General features: G+C 46.0%; 2 protein-coding genes across 2 annotated transcripts; one reads left to right on the forward strand and one right to left on the reverse strand.

Moving 5' to 3' along the window:
- Nucleotides 1–8,468: 8,468 nt before the first annotated feature.
- smad2 (SMAD family member 2) lies at nucleotides 8,469–15,813 on the reverse strand. Its single transcript, XM_068753095.1, has 10 exons — nucleotides 15,538–15,813; nucleotides 12,065–12,154; nucleotides 11,323–11,516; nucleotides 10,887–11,021; nucleotides 10,719–10,793; nucleotides 10,496–10,549; nucleotides 10,053–10,265; nucleotides 9,645–9,782; nucleotides 9,194–9,338; nucleotides 8,469–8,948 (listed from the first exon to the last, which is right to left on the reverse strand). The coding sequence occupies exons 1-10, from the start codon at nucleotides 15,789–15,791 to the stop codon at nucleotides 8,825–8,827; spliced, it is 1,422 nt and encodes a 473-aa protein (XP_068609196.1). The 5' UTR covers nucleotides 15,792–15,813; the 3' UTR covers nucleotides 8,469–8,824.
- A 3,931-nt stretch (nucleotides 15,814–19,744) lies between these two features.
- Nucleotides 19,745–21,043, forward strand: si:dkey-175m17.6 (N-acetyllactosaminide beta-1,3-N-acetylglucosaminyltransferase 2). Its single transcript, XM_068752950.1, has one exon. It carries the CDS (start codon nucleotides 19,745–19,747, stop codon nucleotides 21,041–21,043), a length of 1,299 nt encoding a protein of 432 aa, XP_068609051.1.
- Nucleotides 21,044–21,610: the final 567 nt, after the last annotated feature.

The following is a 21,610-nucleotide window of genomic DNA, read 5'->3' on the forward strand; positions in this document are numbered from 1 at the left end:
TCCAGTGTGTGTGTGTGTGTGTGAGTGAGAGAGATAATAATTAGCAGGCAGTAAAGCGGCTGCGTTAATTGCATTTAGGAGTCTGTCTGGGGAGGGGAGGAGGTGGGTGTGTGAGTGGTGGGGGGGGGCAAAGAGAGGGAGAGAAAGAAACTCTCTTTTCCTGAAATAGAGAATTCTCATGTATTTTGAGATATAAAATGGAGCATCAAGTCCTCAGGAGAAGGAAAACACACATTCTCTCTCTCTCTCTCTCTCTCACACACACACACACACACACACACACACACACACAGCCCCTGGGAGGATGGAGCTAACCTTAATTAGCCTAACACTGTGGTGAAATTGATTGAAATGCAGAACATCAATTATTAAGCCTGACTGTTTTCATAACCCCACACACACACCCCTCCATGTAGCGTATATGGAGGAGGAAGGAGGTATGCAATAGTGGCGGGGTGGAGGTGTGTGTGTGTGATGACAGAGACAGGTGTGAATGTACGCCCGCCTCATTGCTAAGAAGACGCTGTAGATTTTAGTCATTGAAAAACAACAATTGGAAGGCTCTTAATCTGATCAACGTCGCATTCTGACCTGATGATTGACCTGAAGGAAGTCTGGGATCAGCAAAGGTTATGACAATCAATCTAATAGTCATTGAGACTTATAAACCTAAAAGTCAACGTCGTAGCGTCACCAGAGACAAACCCCCCAGGTTACAAAGTAAACATCAGATAAACTGCATTTTAATTAGTAAGCAAATTATTCGTTTGAGGCAAAGAACATTTTCAGATTTCTAGATAACCGGACATTTCATATCTACAAAATGAGCCGACCTCTTCTGCCCCCCCCCCCCCCCATCCCTCCAACGACCACGGCTGTTGTCCCGTGACCTTCTGAACCCACCATGACTGCTGGTCACCAACAGGTAATGATGGCCTGCGGTGAATTGAGGACTATTCAGAACTCACAGGTGACCAATAAGAATAAAACATGCTTCAAGTCCACTTTTGCAAAATTGATTTGGGACAAACTAATCAAAGATAAACTATTCATATTATGATTTTTATTTTTAGCATTTCGAAAAGATCAACAATTCCGGAGCAGTTTGGCTATTTGTGTTCCAGATTAAAGAGCAGCTGGTTAGTTAGGAGCCTGATTGTTTTTGAGTCATCCATTTGGGACGCAGGCTGAATGGTACTGGAGCGGACTGGTTGTGGTTTACTTAATGGTTCTAACAGGAACACTTCTGGGCTTTGGCCATTGAGCGTGGGCCTTTAACATTTTGGGATGAGTCTCTGGAGTGCGATTTGCAGGTAGGGGACAAACAAAGACGTACAATGTCCACTGCATTGCCAACAATGCTTTCTGACCCATAGAGCAGCAAGCAAATAGCACCTCCCTGTCTTTCTCTTACCCTGCGACTACATCTGCGGGTCTGACTCCACGATGAAATTAGTTCGTGGGTCAAACCGCGGTTTAAATCTTTGCAAATTTTCAATTTCGGGCGTACAAAACCGGAGTGGAAATGCAAGAAAGATTCACACGAGGTGAGTTGGAGAGGTTGGTATAAAACCAAAATGTGACCAAAGAGAAATACATTGATGCACATAAAACACGTGACCTAAACAGCCAACAAAAGCATTGATATGAAATAGTAGCAGAAAAACCCCACGAGGATTTGTGGAAGAAGAGATCCCAGCTACATAAAGGATAATTAAAAGAAAGTTTAAAAAGAAAGAAAAGATGCGTATTGCAACTTGTGTACCGAAAATTGAAATAGTTAATCTGAATTTCAGTTTCTGAATTCAAAGGGCAGGTCAAAGCCCCGTGGCAGGCTGTGAGCTCATTTGGTCATCTTTGCATTTATTACACCGGCGAACAGGACAGCAGCAATATTAGCACAGAGTCCTGATGAGCCCAATCATCTGCAGCGAGTCAAATCACATGTCTGAGTGCGCTGTGGGTGTTCAGGGCCTTTAATTAAGAGAATTATGGGTAGGATTTCTCCAATGAGGCGCCATATAGTGAAGCCGGTAGGACGGGTGCTTTATTCACATAAAATATCTTACTCTGCATAGCTCTAAAGCATTAATTAAACTGGTATGTGGCATTCCCCCCCCCCCCCCCCTCCCCTGCATTTTAGTGGGAACAGAGGAGTTTTACAGATTCATCATCCTTCTCTTCGCATCGGAATAGAGCAATGCCCCATCTCACCGGCCCGAAGACTCCCTGACCTCCGGTCTATCTTTGTCCCGGCACCGCTTCGTCTCAACCCTCTGAGTCAGTGGAAAACTCATTTAGGCCTAATTACACGGGCAAGGCTTCTACCTCTCGTCCTTTCTTTCAGAGAAGAGGCACTTTCTTTTTTTTCACCCCCTTCCTTCACTTGCTGTCCTTTTCTCTTTGCTCTCTCGTTTCTTTCCTCCCTCAGTGCTCCAGTTACCAGATCAAGGCAGCCCAGCGCTCCCGGCCAGCCAGAACACACATACAGAGGACATCCAACACTCCGGCGTGGCCAAGGGGCCGCGGGTACGCTACAAAGGCTGTTAGACGGTGCATTGTTATTTCCCCGGGGTCAGGCATAGGTTAGGGCCCAGTCTTAATTAGTTGACATAACTTATACATGCTTACCCTTCTTCAGGCCCGATGGGCCCCAAAGACACACGCCCCAATACAAAGCGCCTCAAGTAGCAAAGTTAAAGAGTGAGGAGAAAAGGGGATGCGATGACCTCGCAGAGATACGCTCGCACGTCAGGCCTTAGGTTTGGATTCAAGGGGGTCAGGCAGGTGAAATGTAAGGAACCCTGGGAGGAACCTTACCCCGAGACGTCAGACGGCACAAAAACAACGCGAGAAACAAAAGTCACCTTAATGATGTATGACAGTCTGGGGCCAGAGCTCGGGTTATATGTCAAGAACCACATTTGCTGTCACCAGGAAAAGGGAAAGTCAAATGTGTTTTTAAAGACCCTCCACCATGCATGAAAAGGCTGGATTCGTTGTTGTTTTTTACCTTAAATAAGCAGACAAAGGTGTAAAGACAGAGAGATATGGATATAAATATACAAGAGACTCTGTGTCACCACAGCTCGGTATAAAAAAAGAAGAAGCTATATTTACATGTCTGTATTCACAATGGCAAGAATGATCCTGAGTGCATCGTCTTCTCATTAAGACCAATGAAAAACCTCATTACACTCTAATCATCTACCCTTATTCAGGAGCGGATGCTTACCAGCAAAGAAATTAAAACCTGCCATCATTCTCATGCACCTGGAAAACTTCGTGAAATCCATAATATACTGCAGACGAACAGGCTGGTGGAAGTTTGCTGTTGCAATGTACAGGGCACACATTTATGCTGCAGAGTGTCATTTACCAACCTGAATTACTCTCACGGTTATTGGAAAGCATTTTGAGTTTGCAGCCGCTGCACAAGACAGCGTAGTCGCTGCACGCCTGATCGATGCCCAGCCCATAAAGCAGACGCCACAGTCACAGGAATTAACATGCTATAAAGCATCCAGAAACATAAACCTGAGCCGAAATCCGTTCTGCAACCGCAAGGAGATCAAAATGACTGCCACCATTACCAGTCTATATTACACTTCCAGAAAGTTTAGGCACACTCAGGATATGGTATTAATTTGTTTGGGAAATGCTTACTGCTCTGTGCTGTGATAGGTCTCCGGGGGAACTGATGAGATCCAAGGCCAAACCCTAAGGAAGGAGGGCGAGCATCAACAACAACAGCCTAATGATGCTCTGGTAATGGAGTACAAGTTGGATCACTTAGAAAGAGGACTCACTCTGACAGGCAAACGCACACTGCACACACACACATGCACATGCACATGCACACACACGGGCGAGGAGAGAAGGGGGCAAATATTGAGGTATGACACATGTATGCAAATGAGCAGAAATGATCCAAATAAGTAAACAGCTGATAAAAATGACCCAATATTCTCAAGGCGGTTCACCTATTAAGTAAATACGAGCCATACAGATGCACATAAAGGCCAAAGTCTTTCACTCCCGAGTCCAAACCTTTTAACTGTAAAGGTTTTTACCCTGTTCTAATGTCTCTGGGATGTTTAACTGCGAGGCCGTTATTCCGTTAAGTAGCCTGCCTCTCTGCGCACAGGAGGGAGGAGCTGCAGGTTTTACCCAGTGACAGTAAACAAATCTAAATAATTCAGATGGAGCAATTAACATTGTATTTATTTGTTATAACGCAGAGCTCCGTGCGCGTGAGTCGGGAAGTGCAGGCAGAATAGGGAGTCTTTGAGTTGGTATTACAGCCAGGCTGAACTGATCAGACTCGTGTCGTTTATCCGGGAGTCTTGAAATGTGATTTACATTTCTGAGAAAAAAAACCACTTGATTGGTTCAGGTTGTGGACAACGAACACTCTTTATTTTTTATTCCAGGTTATAATCTCTGTCTTTCCAATGTCTGGAAAGGAGAATCTGTTACAAGGAGAAAGACACATTTTTATTCTATAAAAAATATGCATTCAACAAAAATAAAGTTAATGTTTCGATAAAAGTCACAAAACACAAACTCGTTTTTGACAAATATGTTGGTCATTTATTTGTATTTTTTTTTCTCAACTCACAAGGAAAGTAACACTATTAAATTAACATTATGTTGGCTGGCACGTCTGTTTTGCAGTTATAACGAAATATGCTTCCATTTCGAACGGAAGGGATTAATAGTCACACCGATTATACCCGCGTCAGCTCACTGCAGGTCTATTAATAGACCTCTATCTCCCTCTGCTGGCTATTAGTTCCAGCTACCTCGTGTTCAGTTTGGTTTAAAACGAAGGACTTGCCCGATACAATTGATACAATCTGTATTTACTGGCTATGATTCTAGAAAAAGATGCATAACTGTTGAAGTCTGACGTTATGTTTAACATTAAATATGTGAGGTATGTTTTGGGGTACACCGTATACCAGGGGTCCCCAAACTTTTTCCTGTGAGGGCCACATCACTTTTCCCTTCTCTGATGGAGGGCCGGGGCCAGTTTGTAGGAAAGGTGTGATGATGGCAGGAGTGCCTAAACATTTAGGGGCCGAATGCGGAGGCAGGCGGTAGTTTAGGCTTCATCTCACCATCACAACTACACACAGTGACATGAATCGAGTGTCACACACGCAATGCCTCTCACACCCAAACTCAGTCTCTCTCCAGCACTATCACGAAGTGCAGAGGCAAAGAACGACTGGATCAATCAGCTGATCCAATACAGCTGCAGAGGAGCAAACAACAAACCTCAAATTCTTGTAAAAGACCCGAATGCTGCACGCCTTGGTTTCAAACCCAGGATCTTCTAGCAGAGAGTCAAGTGCACTACCCACTACACCACCTAGATGTTGCCCCATTGAACATTAGGATAAATAGACAGCATCATTGTTGACTTTAGACCAGAGGCACTGGTTTTGAATCCAGTACGACATCACCTGGTCAGAGAGACGCCCACTCCACATAACACAAAAGGAAAAAGCACAACATAACAACACAGCAACACAGAACAACACAACAACACAACAACATAACAACACAACAACACAACAACACGCTGTGGTCCGAGATATCAACTTATTATTTGACAGGTACGACTTTAGTAATACCTCAAGTCCCCTCACCTATGCGGTGGCGTAGTCGGTGGGGTTGCCGGTCTACTGCCAGAGGAACTGGGTTCGCATCCAGCTGTGGGAGTGGGGGTGGAGTAGGGGTGGCAGGGTAGGCCCAGGGCCTTGCCTGGGCGGAGTGAACTGGACCACTGGTCCACTCCACTCCGCTCAGGCGTGCCCTGGGCCTACCCTGTTGCCCCTGCTCCATCTCATTCCCGTAGTGGGATTCGATACCAGGGCCATTTTGCCCCCCTCAACAATGCTGCCAACTATGCCACCGTGGAGGTGAGGAAACCTGCCCTGTTATTACAAAGTACTTACTATGTAATAAGTTGATATTACAGAGCACCGGAACATTAACTTTCTGGCCGTATGTGACCATCATTAAAATTGTCCCAAATAAAAGGGAGGCTACTCATGTGTAAGTATCAAGTACAAACATGAGACATGGCTTTCAGTTTCATTAAAACAGCTTTATTAGTGTACACTGTAGGAAGTTGTCTGTATATGAAGAATAGCTGGAAAGATCAAAAGCATCTGAAGACTAATGGAATATTTTCTGTTGATAGCAAGGAAAATTAACGGCATGGTAAAATAAAAAGTACAACTATACAGCAACGGCACGAGTGTAAAAACTTCACTTTCACCAAAAAGCAACCTTCTTGTGAATTAATCAGAAAATAGACTTATTTGGGAATACACAATTGTCATCACAATAAAATTAAAAAAAGACAGAAAATCTATTCTATCTGGAAGTCGGAATGTCTGCCTTCAAAATCTGTGGATGCAGCCTTGGAATTTACAGGAACCAGGCTACATGCAGAAAACTGCAGGTCCAGTGACCAGAAAACAGAAAACAATGTTTATTTCTCACGCCGCTGCATAGAACAAATCTGAGCTGGTGCGAGACGACAAACCTTTTTCATTTAGCGTGTGTCCCGGCCTCGTCAATGCCAGAGGAAATAAAAAACAAAACAGGACAACAGGTGTATAGACGGATACGGACGCACGCAGGCAGACAAACATCACTGCAGATTGCTACCGGCAATCTGGTTACAATCACAAGAGGACGTTATCGACACCGACTCTGAAGGAAACGGCCGGCGAACCCGACAGGAAAGCCGCAGGACCATCATTGGCTCACATTTGTTTGAGAAGCATCAATATTAGACAACCAAACTAAAACTATCTTGGAGTTGTGCAGCTAATTTATGAATGCACCCCCCCCCCCCCCCCCTCCTCCACGCGCTGCAGTCGAACAAGAAATGAGAATTGTTTACATGCATGACGCCGTTATCGAAGACAAGGAGCTCTGGAATGAGATGAGATGGTTCATTCCACACCCAGACCAGTCTATAAAGGTTTACACTGAGTCACATTTTTAAATGGTGCTTTATGACAACATATCACATTGCCATGTGCATGTAAACACACTAACAATGGAGTAACAGTGTGTAACTATACATAATCGGTGGTTTTTACACGAATGTCAACGAGCTCACCTTCCAAAATAAGAGCATTCAATTAGTTCCTGAGCTTTGATGCCGAGGAGCTAATTCTGGACTGCCCAGCTGGCGGGCTGGAGCTTTACTGTTTAGGGTGTGCTGAAGGAGTTTCTTAAAACAGATCTCATTTCTGCATGAAAGAAAATGCAGCTAATCAAAAATACATGCGAAAGTTTGAATCTTACAATCAGACCAAAGTGGAGCGATCGGGTTTATGCCGATACTTAGTTTATCACAACGTGAACGTTAAAACACGCTTTGCTGAGAGATGTTCTCGGTTTTAACAGCTATAATCATTACCCGAACATTTTGGTTTCAGGAAGATGCAATCATGAGCAGCTTGAGGTGAAGAACTGTTAGAACAGAATTACTTCATCTGCTGTAATCATCTCAAATGGAGCATATTCTAAAAAAAATAGACAATTTTAATTTAAAAAAAGAAAGCTTTGACCATTTTAAATATATTCATTTAGAAAAAAAATACGTGGAAATGCTAAAATTTAGCTAAAACAATGTGTGAATGAAAATAAAAATACTTGTGCTGTATAAATTTAAAGCTTTAACATTGATTTCAAAAAGATTTGGATTGTAAAATACCGATATAGGTATTAGCTGGTCTATACATCGAGGCTATCAAAGGGACATTCTTTAATAAGTCAATTGAGAGAAAGTAAGTACATAGCGTTTATTTCTACTTTATATTTTTGGAATTTTTCTGTCTTAAATTGACGATTGAATTGATTTAAAGTCCCACACTGCAGGACGTCTTCCCGTCCAAAAAAAAACATTTCAATAATGGAGAACCCATCAGTCCAACCAAAACGATAAAAACACCTCTGCAACGACAAAAGGTGTTTCTCCTTTCGTCTGTTAGACAGTAGAGGGCGACGCTACATTTATAGACACCAAACTCTGCATCATTCCAACATTTCACATTCGCTCATAAGCAACATGACATCGTGGATAAAGGGTCGAGGAGGAGGAGCATGCAGAGCGGAAGCTGAGACGGTGCAAAGCGTCAACCAGAAGAGCAAACTGTTGATTGTGGCCAGCGTTTAAAGACGTGTCTGAATGTCAGGTGGAGTGATGCGTCCTAAACGCCCGAACTGATCATCCCTCACGCCTCTAGAGGTCAGACACTTTCAAATGTCCTCCCCGAGGAACAAGTGAAAACTTCTTCGTTCACCTGTGTCACATGCTCAAGATGGAACGAGACCAACAATCTGATGGTGTGTGTGTGTGAAGCAAGAGACGAGAACGCGATGGAAATCATCAATATTAATGTGCAGCTGGAGCCGGACAAGGTCAAGGCGGGGCGTGGCGGGGCGGGGAGGGGCGGGGCGGGCGCCTGCCCTGTAGCTGGAGGATCAGGTGCTCTCAAACAGCCGGCCGTCACTGAGCAGGACAGTGAAACTCAGGCCCGTATTGTGTTTCTAGATCAGAGTTCAAATGGAGTCTGGTCATCGCGATACTGCAGATAGATTTCAATTATTAGGTCCATGAATACTGGAACGTTAATCCAACAGAACCCCCCCCCCCCCACTCTCAGATCACTGTTAACACCCACTATTGTTTATCAGTGGGGGGGGGGACCTGCCATCCTTTCTTTGTCGTCGTCATGTTTTAATATTGGTAATTACCAGTTCAAATCTGCGAGCTGCAGCAGAATCCTGTTTAGGACATACTGGAGCAGCGCACTGATGGTGAGCCCATCTGGGTCAGCACCTTATCCAGCCACTGGAGGGGGCCGTTGAGGTGAAGCTCGATCCAGCAGGGCGTGCTGGTTACCGTTTGACGTCTGCAGGAATAAAACACAAGAAGCAGGACCAGATAAAAGCAAAGGTAACGAATAGGAATCCATGAGTTACACTGTCAGGTGAATAAACATTCATAATAATAATAATAATACACTTCTCTTAGTGATTAGAAACGGGAGGGTCGATATAAACCACTGAGCACAGGCCACATGTCATCTTTCCGTCTTTGCCTTCTTTCTAAAAAGCACACACAGCCTCCATTCACCGGAGAGAGAACGATAAATACCTGTACTCTGCTCCCCAGCCCTTGACGAAGCTCATTCTGATGGTGCACATCCTGGTTAGCTGGTAGACTGCTTCAAACCCCTGATTGACTGACTGGGCCAGCAGGGCAGCAAACTCCTGATTGTTGAATATCTTCAGATTACATCCTAAAAAATAAAAAATAAATAAAAAGGTGCGAGGCAAAGAGCTAATTTGAGTTTACTTAATATTGGTGGTCGGACGGCTGGGGCGAAATCCTGCTACGTTTGTGGGAACGCGTTTAAAAATGTTGCTGAATTTAAAAACATTCCAGCCATTAAAACGCGTGGATTTTTGTTATCCGTGATTTTGAGCGTTCTCTCAAGGGATGATTACAGCGTTGCAAAACTGCCACCGATGAGAGGGGAAGGATTTTTGCCATCTGAACAGAGGGGGGGGGGGGGGGGGGGGAAGTCAAACGCATGTGAACAAACCCGGAGGGATCTTGCAGACTGTGGCCGGGTGCCAGCCGTATCGCTGGTTGCAGTTGGGACTCTGGACAAAGATGGCGCTGTCGCTGAGACACTCGGCAAACACCTCCCCTCCGATGTAGTACAGCCTCACGCCCCGACCTGCGCAGTTCAATAGGAAGAAATGATAACATGCTTATTGCCCAGATCAAATAAACCCCCCCCCCCAACATATTAAAAAAAACAGCACATTTCAGAGACCAACTTTGAGATGCACAAATTTAGAACGTCTACAACGCAGGCGTTATTAAATTCTGTCCAGGTGGTTCCGAGGAGACGCAGAGGTGATTCCCCCGTCATGAAAAGCTGCGCCTGTGTACAGCCGCATAGACAGACGGGGCAAGCGAGCGCGTGATGATGCGTGGCCGGTACCTATATGTCTTCTTGTCATTTCAACGGTTGCATTCCTGTTGACATTGCTGAGAAGCCCGAGACAGAAGCGTTCCGAGTTCGAGGGGTCGGTGAAGCCGTCGACCGTCAGCGACGGCTGCGAGGCGTGGAACGTCTCTCCAACCCGCTGGTTCAGCTCATAGTACGCTATCGAGCACCAGAACGCAGGCTCGCTGTAGGTCACCGGCTGCAGGTCTGAGAAGAGTCAGGGACACAGTTCAAATAGTCTCTCTCACTTAGAATACGCCACATTTTCAGTTTTGCTACTGAAATGTTGCAGCTTTTCTTGAGCAAAAATGTGTTCAAGACTTTGGTCCATTTCTCAAATGCAAAATTTGAAAATCACAATTTTCTAAACAACTCTTTTGTTTTTTGTTTTAAACAGCACTTGCATTGAAGTAGAAACAGAAAGAGCAGTGCCTCACCCAGGCCATGATTGACAGGTGACAGAGCGCTCGGTGACATTTCTGCAGGTGAGCCTGGGAGAAGACAAATTCAACTGTACCGTTAGCCATCGTTTCATGCTACCGATACGGTTTGTGAATATTACGTCCACTAACGCAGCGGTATGATTTTAGATTACAGAATTGATCTGCCCTGCCTTTTCCCAAATAGCGCGCGACACAGCTGCACGTTACCCTAGTCTACCTGCTTCCATACTTGGATTCATCTGCTGGTCGCTCGTCTCTCCATCTTCACTGATGTAGCCAGGCGGAGGCGTCTCTGTGGAAAGACACGGGACACACGAGTAAGTACAGCGAAGACCCAGGTGTCTCCGTGGAAGAATGAGAAGCAGCTCCTGCCCAGCCTACAGACCTGGTATATAGTTATTAGGCGGCTCTATGCCAGCAGGGAAGTTGGTGTTTTCAGGGATGGAGTTTGTGAAGTCGTCCAGAGCAGGAAGCTCAGTCAGGATCTCCGTGTGGCGCGGCACCAACACCGGCGGCAGCACTGGACAGCAAAAAGAAGCGTTGCTGACAAACGCAAATAAAATCGGCCATAGAAATAAGAACTTTACGACCGAGTTGCTCATGCAACAACATTCTGCTCCTTATTAAAATCCAAGAGTGAACACATTTCTCACCACATAAGGTGGCACTACAGGTGTAAATAAAAAATCATGGCGCATGCAATTATAGACTTACAGGAGCACCTTGATGATTACAGCCAAAGGCAGCATCAAGAGTAAAGTTACACACACACAGAGGAAGAGAGAGAGAGAGAGAGAGAGGGAGGTCGAAATGATCCTTACCGGGTGTCTCCACCCTCTGGTAATGGTAGGGATTGACACACACTTGATACTTTTTGAGGTTAAAGGCATACTGGCAAGCGTCAATGGCCCTCAGCTCGTGGTGGCTGTGGAGGTCAGGCCATCTCCACAGGCGGCAGTAGATGACGTGGGGCAGGCCTTTGCGATGGGACACCTGGAGACGCCCGTCCAGTGACCTGAGAGCGTTGGGTGGAGAAAAGGTTAAAGCGCCGTGACGCAAAAGTCCCGACAGCCGAGACGCACAAAGAAGTCCGTGTCGTCTTGGCCTTCTGGTTTGGTAGGATATGCCAAGGAATCCTTTCAAATAGTCCCAATAGATATACTCATTTATGTATTTTAAAGACACAGAAAAGGTGCTGAAAGGAACTGATGAGCAATCTGAACAATAATAATATTAATTTCACATTAATCTTTTCTGTTCCTTTGCAAAGTGAAGTGAGCCTAATTAAAGATTAAACCTAATCATACTCTAAGCAACACATTCTGAAACTAATCTTTGTTTATCTGATGAGTGATCAATACTCCTGCATACAATCCTCACTTATTAGATTTTGTTTGTGGCAACTCCTCTTGCGACACATTTTATAAAGCTTAATGGGAACGGCAGCGGGAGCTAAAATAGAAACGGCAACGCAGCGACGGCTTTCCTGCACATCGTTTGAAGCGATCTAAAGATGTCAATTGTTGACTTGCTGTGTGTTCGAGAATGTGTGAGCATATTCACCTGCCATGATCAGGATATCCATACATGCCTGAAGACTCCCAATGCTCTATTGTGTGGCCCGAGCTGAGACCCCACAGATCTGAGCAATTACTACACACACAAACACACACACACACACACAAACACACACACAGACGAACAAGATGCAAAAAGGATAAAAGGAAATCAAAACGATGGCAAACATGAGGCGTTTCATTCCAAATCAGTCAGATGAAATCACAAACGTGTACAGCTGGTCTCTTATTGGTCGAAGGAGGACGTGATCAATAAGAGACACCAACAGGGTGACAGATGATGAGCAGGTGATGCAGGCCGCTGTCTGTTAAAACATTTAAACAAGATCATGTTCATCAAGAGCATTTCTGGGGGGGGGGGGGGGTTACTTAGTACTTCCCCCTAGAGGTGACAAATGAAGCAAACAGGAAATGTATAAATGACATGTGAATGAAATTAATGAAGTCGATAAAACATACAATGTGTGCCGAGACGCGACAGGAAAGACGAACTCACACGGAGAGGAGATTCTGATGCCTGATTGGAGCAACGAATCTGATAAAACATGATCCTGACAACCATCTGCTGACTCGGAGTTCTCCCCACATCAATAATACGTCGCGTCTCAACCTCTCTTACTTAAAGATCATCCTAACAATCCCGACATTTGTTGCCACAAACCCCCGGATCAAAGCTAAAAACGTTAGCACGCCAAGTCCTCTCATCGCCGAGTTTGAACAGACACACAAAAACACAGAACGACAAATCACTGGTATCTGACAAAAATGTATCCAGCATGAAGCACTTAGCATCTTCACACTTCCTGTTCCTGTCAATCTGTGCTCAAAAGGAAGTGATCTATGATTCCAAAGGCTGGAGGGGTCATGCACAAGAAAAAAACTACGGGCAAATGTCAAGTAGTGAATTTGGGATCAAGATCCGATTGCGAACATTCGAATCAAGCCACCATCAATCTGATCGATAAGAAGGTGAAACGAGCCTTTTTCTAATGGCATGAAATATTCAGATTCTTCAGCAGCAGTATCAAGTCTCACTCAAACATCCAGCAAGGAGCACCTCAGCCTCCAACTTATTTGATGTTTGCATTATTCTAGCACAGCTAATAAGCTAAGCTTATACCTCCTTACCAACTTACCGCCTCCATCGTCGACCCTAAAAAAGCAATACAACAGCAATATACAAATGTATGCCAGATTTACCAAGACCGCATCACAACTATAATTCCCAGTTAAAACAAAGCCTCGATTGCCGTGCTCGGTCCCATTTGTCACACATGAATCATAGGAAGCAGCATGGCGGTCGAGAATAGCATTCCTCAGTGAAAGACCCAAGTAGAGGACTATTCTAAAAACAAGCTACCCCGTTGAAGCGGCTTTTACGAGTGCACGGAATCCATGTCAACCTTTAGTGCTGCGACTGACACGGTGTGGAAACGTTTCCCTGCGGGGATAAGTTCCATTATTGATAGTTTGTAATTATGAAACACAAAAAAAAAAAAAACATTTGAGAAAGGCAGCTCATTAAAGCTTCAAAGGCAGAGCCTAGCTAGCTCCTCCTCCTCCTGCTGCTGCTGCTGGGTGGATTGATCGCCATTAATCACATGCTTGTCATGAGCCCACAGCAACATTTCTATCTTTGTCATGATAAGGTTTCACCTGGTCTGGTGACTTGGTTCGGGTATCTAGTCACGCATCGCAGGGGAAATCTATACTGGAAGCCACGTGACTTGCAAAGATCCGAGCCGAGTGTCGACTGTCCCGTCACAAAGAGAACAACGCTTACAAGTCACACTCAGTCACTTGTGCAAAATGCCCCCCCCCTGTGAATCCACACGGTAGATATCATTTGAGGTTTTCTGTTGTCAGACATGGATGCCCCAGGATGCCCCAGGAGCTCGTCTCTGTGTCGTCGAGCCCCCAATCCACATTGCATCCTATGGTTCCCTTGGTGAATCCACCGGAGGTCGGGCCCACGCTGTCCTTTCGGGCTGGGCTGGGCCCGGCCACCAGGCACTCGCATTCAAGCCCCGAGCCCAGGAATGCCTCCAGGGTGGGGCCCCGGCCGTGCCATCCGAGGCGACGTCACGGTGCTTGATTTATGTCTATTCTTGGGCCTTTTGAACTCCGACCCGGCTCCGGGTCAGTGGAAGAGGATGGATAGGTGGATGGAACATGGCACCCGCTTAGATTGCCTGCTGTGTCATTGCAGCTCACATTAACAATTATCGGAATTTCGAGTACAGGGTGGAATCATTTTGAAAATATACTCATTCATAAATTCTCCTCTGATGGAACAACCATAGATCTGCATCCTTTGAGCCAAATGCAATGTGACATACTGATCACGTTGGGAGGTTTGAACTCTGACCTTTGTGTGAGCTGTCCAGGCAATGAGCTAATTCTTCTTGTATCACTGATGGTCGTTCATATTTTCTACCGTAGGGAGGTGACCAGAGCCAAACGCGATACTTTCCATCTAATCACATCCTTTCATGTTGCGTTTTATATTTTGGACCAAAGGCAAAACGGCAACATTTTTGGTGGTTCAGAGTTTTCCAGATGAAAGAGACCACAGGGTGAACCCAAATAGGACCAGTCATGCTTGTGTGATCACTCGAGAGTGGTGCAAGACTTCAGACTCGCTGCACACGATGCGAGTAAAAAGGATACTCTTTCTGAAAGCAGCGCATGAAAACCGATAAAAGCTCAACGCGAAGGCAATTCGCTCGGCATCACGCGTGGGACATCTGCTTCCTCCAATCGGGTTTCATTTCTGCTGCCTTGCTGAGCTACGGAACAACATTATGGGGAAGTGGACTTGTTGCACAAAAGAGCCTCTTTCGTTCTGCAAAGCCGTGGGCGCCTTCACCCTCCGACTCGCCTTCACCCTCCGACTCGCCTTCGCCCTCCGACTCGCCTTCGCCCCCCGACTCGCCCTCGCCCTCCGACTCGCCCTCGCCCTCCGACTCGCCCTCGCCCTCCGACTCGCCCTCGCCCTCCGACTCGCCCTCGCCCTCCGACTCGCCCTCACCCTCCGACTCGCCCTCACCCTCCGACTCGCCCTCGCCCTCCGACTCGCCTTCGCCCTCCGACTCGCCTTCGCCCTCCGACTCGCCTTCGCCCTCCGACTCGCCTTCGCCCTCCGACTCGTCTTCGCCCTCCGACTCGCCCTCACCCTCCGACTCGCCCTCACCCTCCGACTCGCCTTCGCCCTCCGACTCGCCTTCGCCCTCCGACTCGCCTTCGCCCTCCGACTCGCCTTCGCCCTCCGACTCGCCTTCGCCCTCCGACTCGCCCTCGCCCTCCGACTCGCCTTCACCCTCCGACTCGCCTTCGCGTGCCCGTACCCCCCCCACTATCTCCGGGGTGCATCTTTGCAGATAAGCTTGTTGTTGTTGTCATGATGACCACATTGTGCATCAACGTCAACAAGACAGGAAGTGTGTGTGCGTAGCTCACCTGGGTATAGTGACACACTTTGTGTTGCTGTTCTGCGTGCTGATGGCTTTCTCCAGCTCATCCAACTGCCCCGTCTTCTTCAGCTTCTTCACCAAGCTCTTCACCGCTTTCTCGCACCATTTCTCCTCCTGTCCCCCTCCGTTCTGCTCCCCGACTCCGACAATTCCTCCCCCTGTTCCTCCGCTCCCCGCCGGAGTCTTCTTCCAACCCAGGAGGCGTTTCACCACCGGGGGAGTGAAGGGAAGGATGGACATGATGGCTTGTGCGTATGTATGCTTCCGTTTGCGTGTCCTTAAATGTGAGTGGATGCCCCTTGCAATCTGATGTAGAAGGGGGGGGGGCGGGGTGTGGGTGATGGGTTGTTGCCTGGATTTCAACTAGAGGATTGAAAATCTATATTTACAGAGTATATGACTGTATCTTTTTACGTTAATGTCTCGTCAGAAGGCAAAACATCTGATGAAAAGCACACAACAGAGAGAGTGGAACGTAGTCCATCCAAGGACACCTAAGAAACAAGAAAGGACAAAGATAAAAGGACACATTAACAATTAGTTTACTGAAATGATTCTGACAAATATGCCCACACGTCATACTACCCCCCCCCCCCATGTTTCAGCCACTCGTAGCGGCTCACATCAACGACTCCGCTGTCCTCGAATGCTGCTTCGTATTTGTGGCTGTTCAGCGCTTTTTGATGAGAACAGCACAAACAGGTTTGCCATCTTGCAAAGCCACCATGGCTTGTTTACATCGGTTAACTCAGGCAGATTTTTTTTTTTTTTTTTTAGATGATCACTTGTTTGACAAAGGGTGACAATCGCTTACAAAGCATTTCCTAATATCGATAAATTACGCAAAGATTTGAGGGATTCACATTTTACTCGCGACCCTTTAACCCGATTAAATGTGGCATTTCATCACTGCGCCTCGGAAGGTGAGCAGCTGTCCACGTGTTAGTTCTACCCCCCCCCCCCCCCAGCCCCTGCCGTGTACGTGAATGAGCGAATGCTGATCTATCTGTCAGGTTAGAACGGAAACATTCCACTTAGCAGACACATTTACTGTAAAAGGTCAATATTTCATTTTGTTAATTTTAAGGTCAGCTGATGTAGCCTATATTTTCAAAAACGCATATATCATCAAACGGGTTCTAAATTATTTAACTGGTCCGCTGTTAAAAAATAATAATAATTAAAAGCTATTTATATAGGAAATAATCCTAATGTAAACCCATTACAGGGAGTCACCCCCCCCCCCCCCCCCTCTCTTGGCCAGGCAGAAGGTCATGATCTTTTCACCACACACACACACACACACACACGTGTCCCAAGTTTCACAAGTCAGACCATCCATCTGCTCTCCAAGTGTTAAACTTCCAGCTGTTTAGACAGGAAGTCAGAGAAGGCTAGAATTCACTGACCACAATACACAAACATCATTCTCGGGTGTCGGCATGAGCTAAAAGGAAAAGCAGATCCTTAAACAGAGCAAATCCCAAAAGGGCGCACAGAGAACGCTCCAATTTAAACATCACAATCGCAAATCCAAAGCCTCAAACGTGTTTTCCTCGTGCATAGATTTATAGAGCTGGTTAATGATAAAGGAGACAAACAGGGGTTATTATTCTGAAAGTCCAAGCCCCTTCAAAGAACTCATCTCAGAGGATTAACCCTTGAACTGCTCACTAACGTGAAATCAGAAGCTGCAGCTTCTTCCTGTCGCCTCCTCCATATGGAACGAGCGCAGCAGCTTCAGTGAGGGAATGCTGGGCCGCCATGTCGATCGATCGATCGTTTTAATTTAGACGAAGGCGCGTTGGTTCCTTATCGTGCTCAAGTTGGACACGCAAATATCAAATCCTCCGCCGACGTGCGGCTCCTGCGGGGACCAGACGTGAGAGCTCCGGAACTGAACGAAGTCTTAAACGCAAAGGAACAGAATAAAAAAAGCACAACGCGTGCTGACGAGCGCCTCTGCTCCGAACGCTGACCACGACTATCAGGGCCCTATTGGCAAAACAAGCGACCTTATTTTGTCTTCGGCGTTTGGTCTTTTGTTGTGAGAAACTGTCTGTTTGGGCTACTTCTTCTCCGGCGCGATAAAAAATACACAAAACAAAACACGCAAACGCTGCAAAAAAAGGCGAATTCGGACCTTGACAAGCTACGAAAAGCGTAAAACGCGGTCCTAATCTGACATTCTAAAGATACAGTGGAAATACACAGGCTTCTTTTGTCTCAAAATGACGGGCTGCCCCCCCTCCTCCTCCTCCTCCTCCTCCTCTTCTTCCTCCCAATGCGTCCCAAAAAAAACAGAAGAGTACTGTACGAAAAACATTCGCTAGCAAAGCTCGCTACTTTGTGTTACGGACAAATAAACAGACCCGCTCGCACGGCTGCGCGCTAACAGTTCCGGCTCGGCTCCAAAGTTAAACACACTTACCCCGAAGCAAATGCGAAAATGCGTTGAATGGTCATCCGGGTAAATGTCAACAAAGCCGGGCTGCTCGCTAATTCAAGCAGGGAGACTCCAAACTGCACCTCCGACCCGCCGGGACGATGGCTCCTCATTCAAAGCACAACCGAACCGTGTCCGCTTCGAGCTAAACAAAAAACAAAAATGACGCTATTAGGCCCCGCCTTCTCTGGCTTTCCATTGGCTAAATTCCCGGCAAACCCGATAACCTGTTGCCATATGTGTTTTCTATTGGCTGGAGATCATGTCCGTCTTGTGACGTCACTGATAGTGTTACGCGTGTTATGGTACCACGCTTGTGCTTTGACAAATTAATCGTAGACAATTTGTCAATAAATAAAGAATACAATAAAGTAAAATATTCACAGAAGAGTACAACTGTGTTAGCTCTTATTTATTATAACGCTAATCCTTTTCAAACTAATTGTATGAGTGTATATGCCAGATTTAGTATACAGCATCAGTACTCATCATTAAACAAAATACAGTATATTGATCCTATTTGTTCAAAAGGGCAACTTTTTCCACATTAGCCACAACAATTAACTCTAAAACCTTTTTTTTTTTAAAGAAGAAAAAAGGAAGAAGCATATATTACCTTCCTAAATCATAACATGGATTGGGTTAGAGATAGAAGTGAAAACTCAAACCAGTAAGTTTAAATTCAATGACCAGACAGTTGCGGTTAAGTCAACCATTCTTTTCAGAGGCTTTGTGGCCGCATCATGCAAATAAGCAAATATATGCACCTGTAGTACGTGCATGCAAATCACGGCCTCCCACTCTGTGAATAGATCATAAAGTCCTGCTTTCAGAGCTCGTGTCAGTCTGGCAGCACAGGTACAGGTAGCATCCTGCCACGTCCAGCCCTCATCATCATCATCATCATCACCCCACGGAGCGGAGAAAAGCACGCATGCTCAGCGCATCGACTCACCTGGGACCTGTTGCTCAGCTGCAGCTTAGAGAGATCGTCTGTTTGTTTAACGGATGCTGTTTATCCTTCGTCGTTATGAGCATTAATGATCCGCCACGGCCTCGTTATAGTCGTGTTTAGAAAAAGGAGAGTGGGCAGAACAATTCACAGCGTCTCTTAGCTCTGTCGGATTAACCAGCCAAGACGTCTGTAAGTATTTTCGTGTTTTGTGTTGAATCCTTGTGTTGAATCTTGCTTGAAATCAGAAGAAGCTGACTCGATTATGTGTCGCATAGGCTAAAAAAAAAAGGCTTAAAAGAGGCTATTTGGTGAGCAGCAAATGTTTTAAGTGAAATGAGTCAATTCAATACTAAAATCACACGCTGGGGTGGATGATGTCGCCGTGCGTGTAAAGCCCTGATCAAATACTCTTTGAACGCCAAGGGCAAAATAGTCTTGCTGTGTTTGCACAACTTTTGAGAGCGAGGAAAAAGGGAGCTCATGTCTTTGTTGCATATTAAATGTTCCACACTGTGTCTACAGGGGCTGTGTGCTGGTTCGCTATAGGCTCGCTGGGTGATGCTCTGATTGTGTAGACAAAAGCCGATAATAACCCTCACTGGATCCATCACCAGGGGAACAGTGACGGTTGTCTGCTGTGTTGATGATGAACACTCCGACGTCGACCCATGTCACTGTAGTGGTGGTTTAAATGTATCAAAGGTGGGGTTTTTGTCGTGACAATAAAATACCTCTTTTGCTTTATCATTTTATGTGTGTGCAGGTGCACGTCTGAATTCTAATCTACAGGCAATGGGCAGATGCTGCAAACGCAATGGGAGACTGCTGTGCATGTGCCTGCTGCCTTGCATGATGACCAGCCACCTTCTGATCTATGTTATGGTGTCTATATTTGTCACCATGTCCTACACTCCTCCCCCGAAAATAATCATTCACTATATTGCTCCTGGGATTTCTGTCAACACCTCCACGTTGGCCTCTCACCCACTCGAGCCCTTCTGGAACCTTCGTCTTGAGGACGGTGCCTTGTGGAACCAGTTGCAACACGCTTTGGACCGTCTGCACAATCCGATACTGCGAAGAAATACAACGGGAGACGAAAGCCCGACTGACTGCTTGTCATGCAAGTGTTCAGTTCCTCAGATAGATGATTTAAACTCCATGCCAGAACAAATTAAAGCATTTGTTTGGTCAATGCACTGCAGGGAATATCCCCTTCTTATCAATCAGCCTGATATGTGTGGGAGGAACAACAGAGATTCTCCTATGCTCATCATGGCCATCAAATCTCAAGTGGGGAACTTTGAAAACAGGCAGGCTATCCGTGAAACGTGGGGCCGCAGCGGGCTGGTCAGGGGGGAAGATGGTAAGAAAAGTAGATTAGTACGCACAATATTTCTGCTGGGACGGCAGGACTCGAGTACAGGTCCTCACCCAGACCTGAAAAACCTCTTAGATCTCGAGAATCAGAAATACAGGGACATCCTGCAGTGGGATTTCAGAGATGCCTTCTTTAACTTGACCCTAAAGGACCTGTTGTTTTGGCACTGGCTCCAGCAGCACTGCCCCAACGCCATTTTTGTGTTCAAAGGGGATGATGATGTCTTTGTTCGAACGGGCGCCCTTCTGGATTACTTACACAAGCAGTGGGATGAGCACAACCTGTTGAGAGTCTCTACAAATGACACTGAAAGGACTTTGGACCTCTTTGTGGGGGATGTTATCAATAACGCAATGCCAAACCGGGAGCCGTCCACTAAATACTACATTCCAGAACGTTTCTACAAAGGCGTGTACCCGCCATATGCCGGCGGTGGCGGAGTGGTGTATTCCGTCTCCCTTGCAATGCGATTGAAGGAGGTGTCCGAGAGGGTGCACCTCTTCCCAATAGATGACGTGTATCTGGGCATGTGCCTGCACAGACTCGGGTTCTCACCAGGCCGCCACCCAGGGTTTTTAACTTTTGACCTCCCGGAGATGGACAGGGCCAATCCATGCGCTTACAAGTCCGTCCTGCTCGTTCACAGACGGGATCCCAAGGAGATGCTGACTCTGTGGAAGCAGCTCCAGAGTCTGCCTCGTCAATGCTGAGTCTCATTTGCCTGACAAATAGGACTCATTGAAAGCAGGCGCACTCATTTGGAAAACGCATCCATCTTCTTGACTAATCTTCATGTGGAGCATGGTGGTACCTTGTCGTGTTCACACGCAATCAGCTGCACCTGTACTCCAAAGCGTTTCATCACCCTGAGGTGTCAGAGCTACCTCAAAGGGTGCAGTTCACGAGGGCATTACATAATACAGGTATAAACATGGGCCTGTTTAAAATCTGAATATATATGTGTATCCTTTCAATGTATGGTAGAAGCTTTCATTTATTGCCACCCAGAGGAAACAAGACGTTTGATTGGATTAGTGTAGGTCTAGTTTTATGATTTGTTCCCCGGTGAACATGAATTAATGCTTTCTCTATATCAAAATCAAATTCTCTTCAACTCGGATCAGACTACTATTTTCAGAATGTATTTTAAAATATTTTCATACCAGCCCAATACTTAAAATGATAATTCATAGCAATGCTTGCTTATCATTGATTATCACGTAGCCAGGATGGACGCAGTGCACATAAAGTTTTTATTTCAACTTTTTTTTTTTTAC

The sequence above is a fragment of the Brachionichthys hirsutus genome, chromosome 19, assembly GCF_040956055.1.
Source record: "Brachionichthys hirsutus isolate HB-005 chromosome 19, CSIRO-AGI_Bhir_v1, whole genome shotgun sequence".
Taxonomy (NCBI): domain Eukaryota; kingdom Metazoa; phylum Chordata; class Actinopteri; order Lophiiformes; family Brachionichthyidae; genus Brachionichthys; species Brachionichthys hirsutus.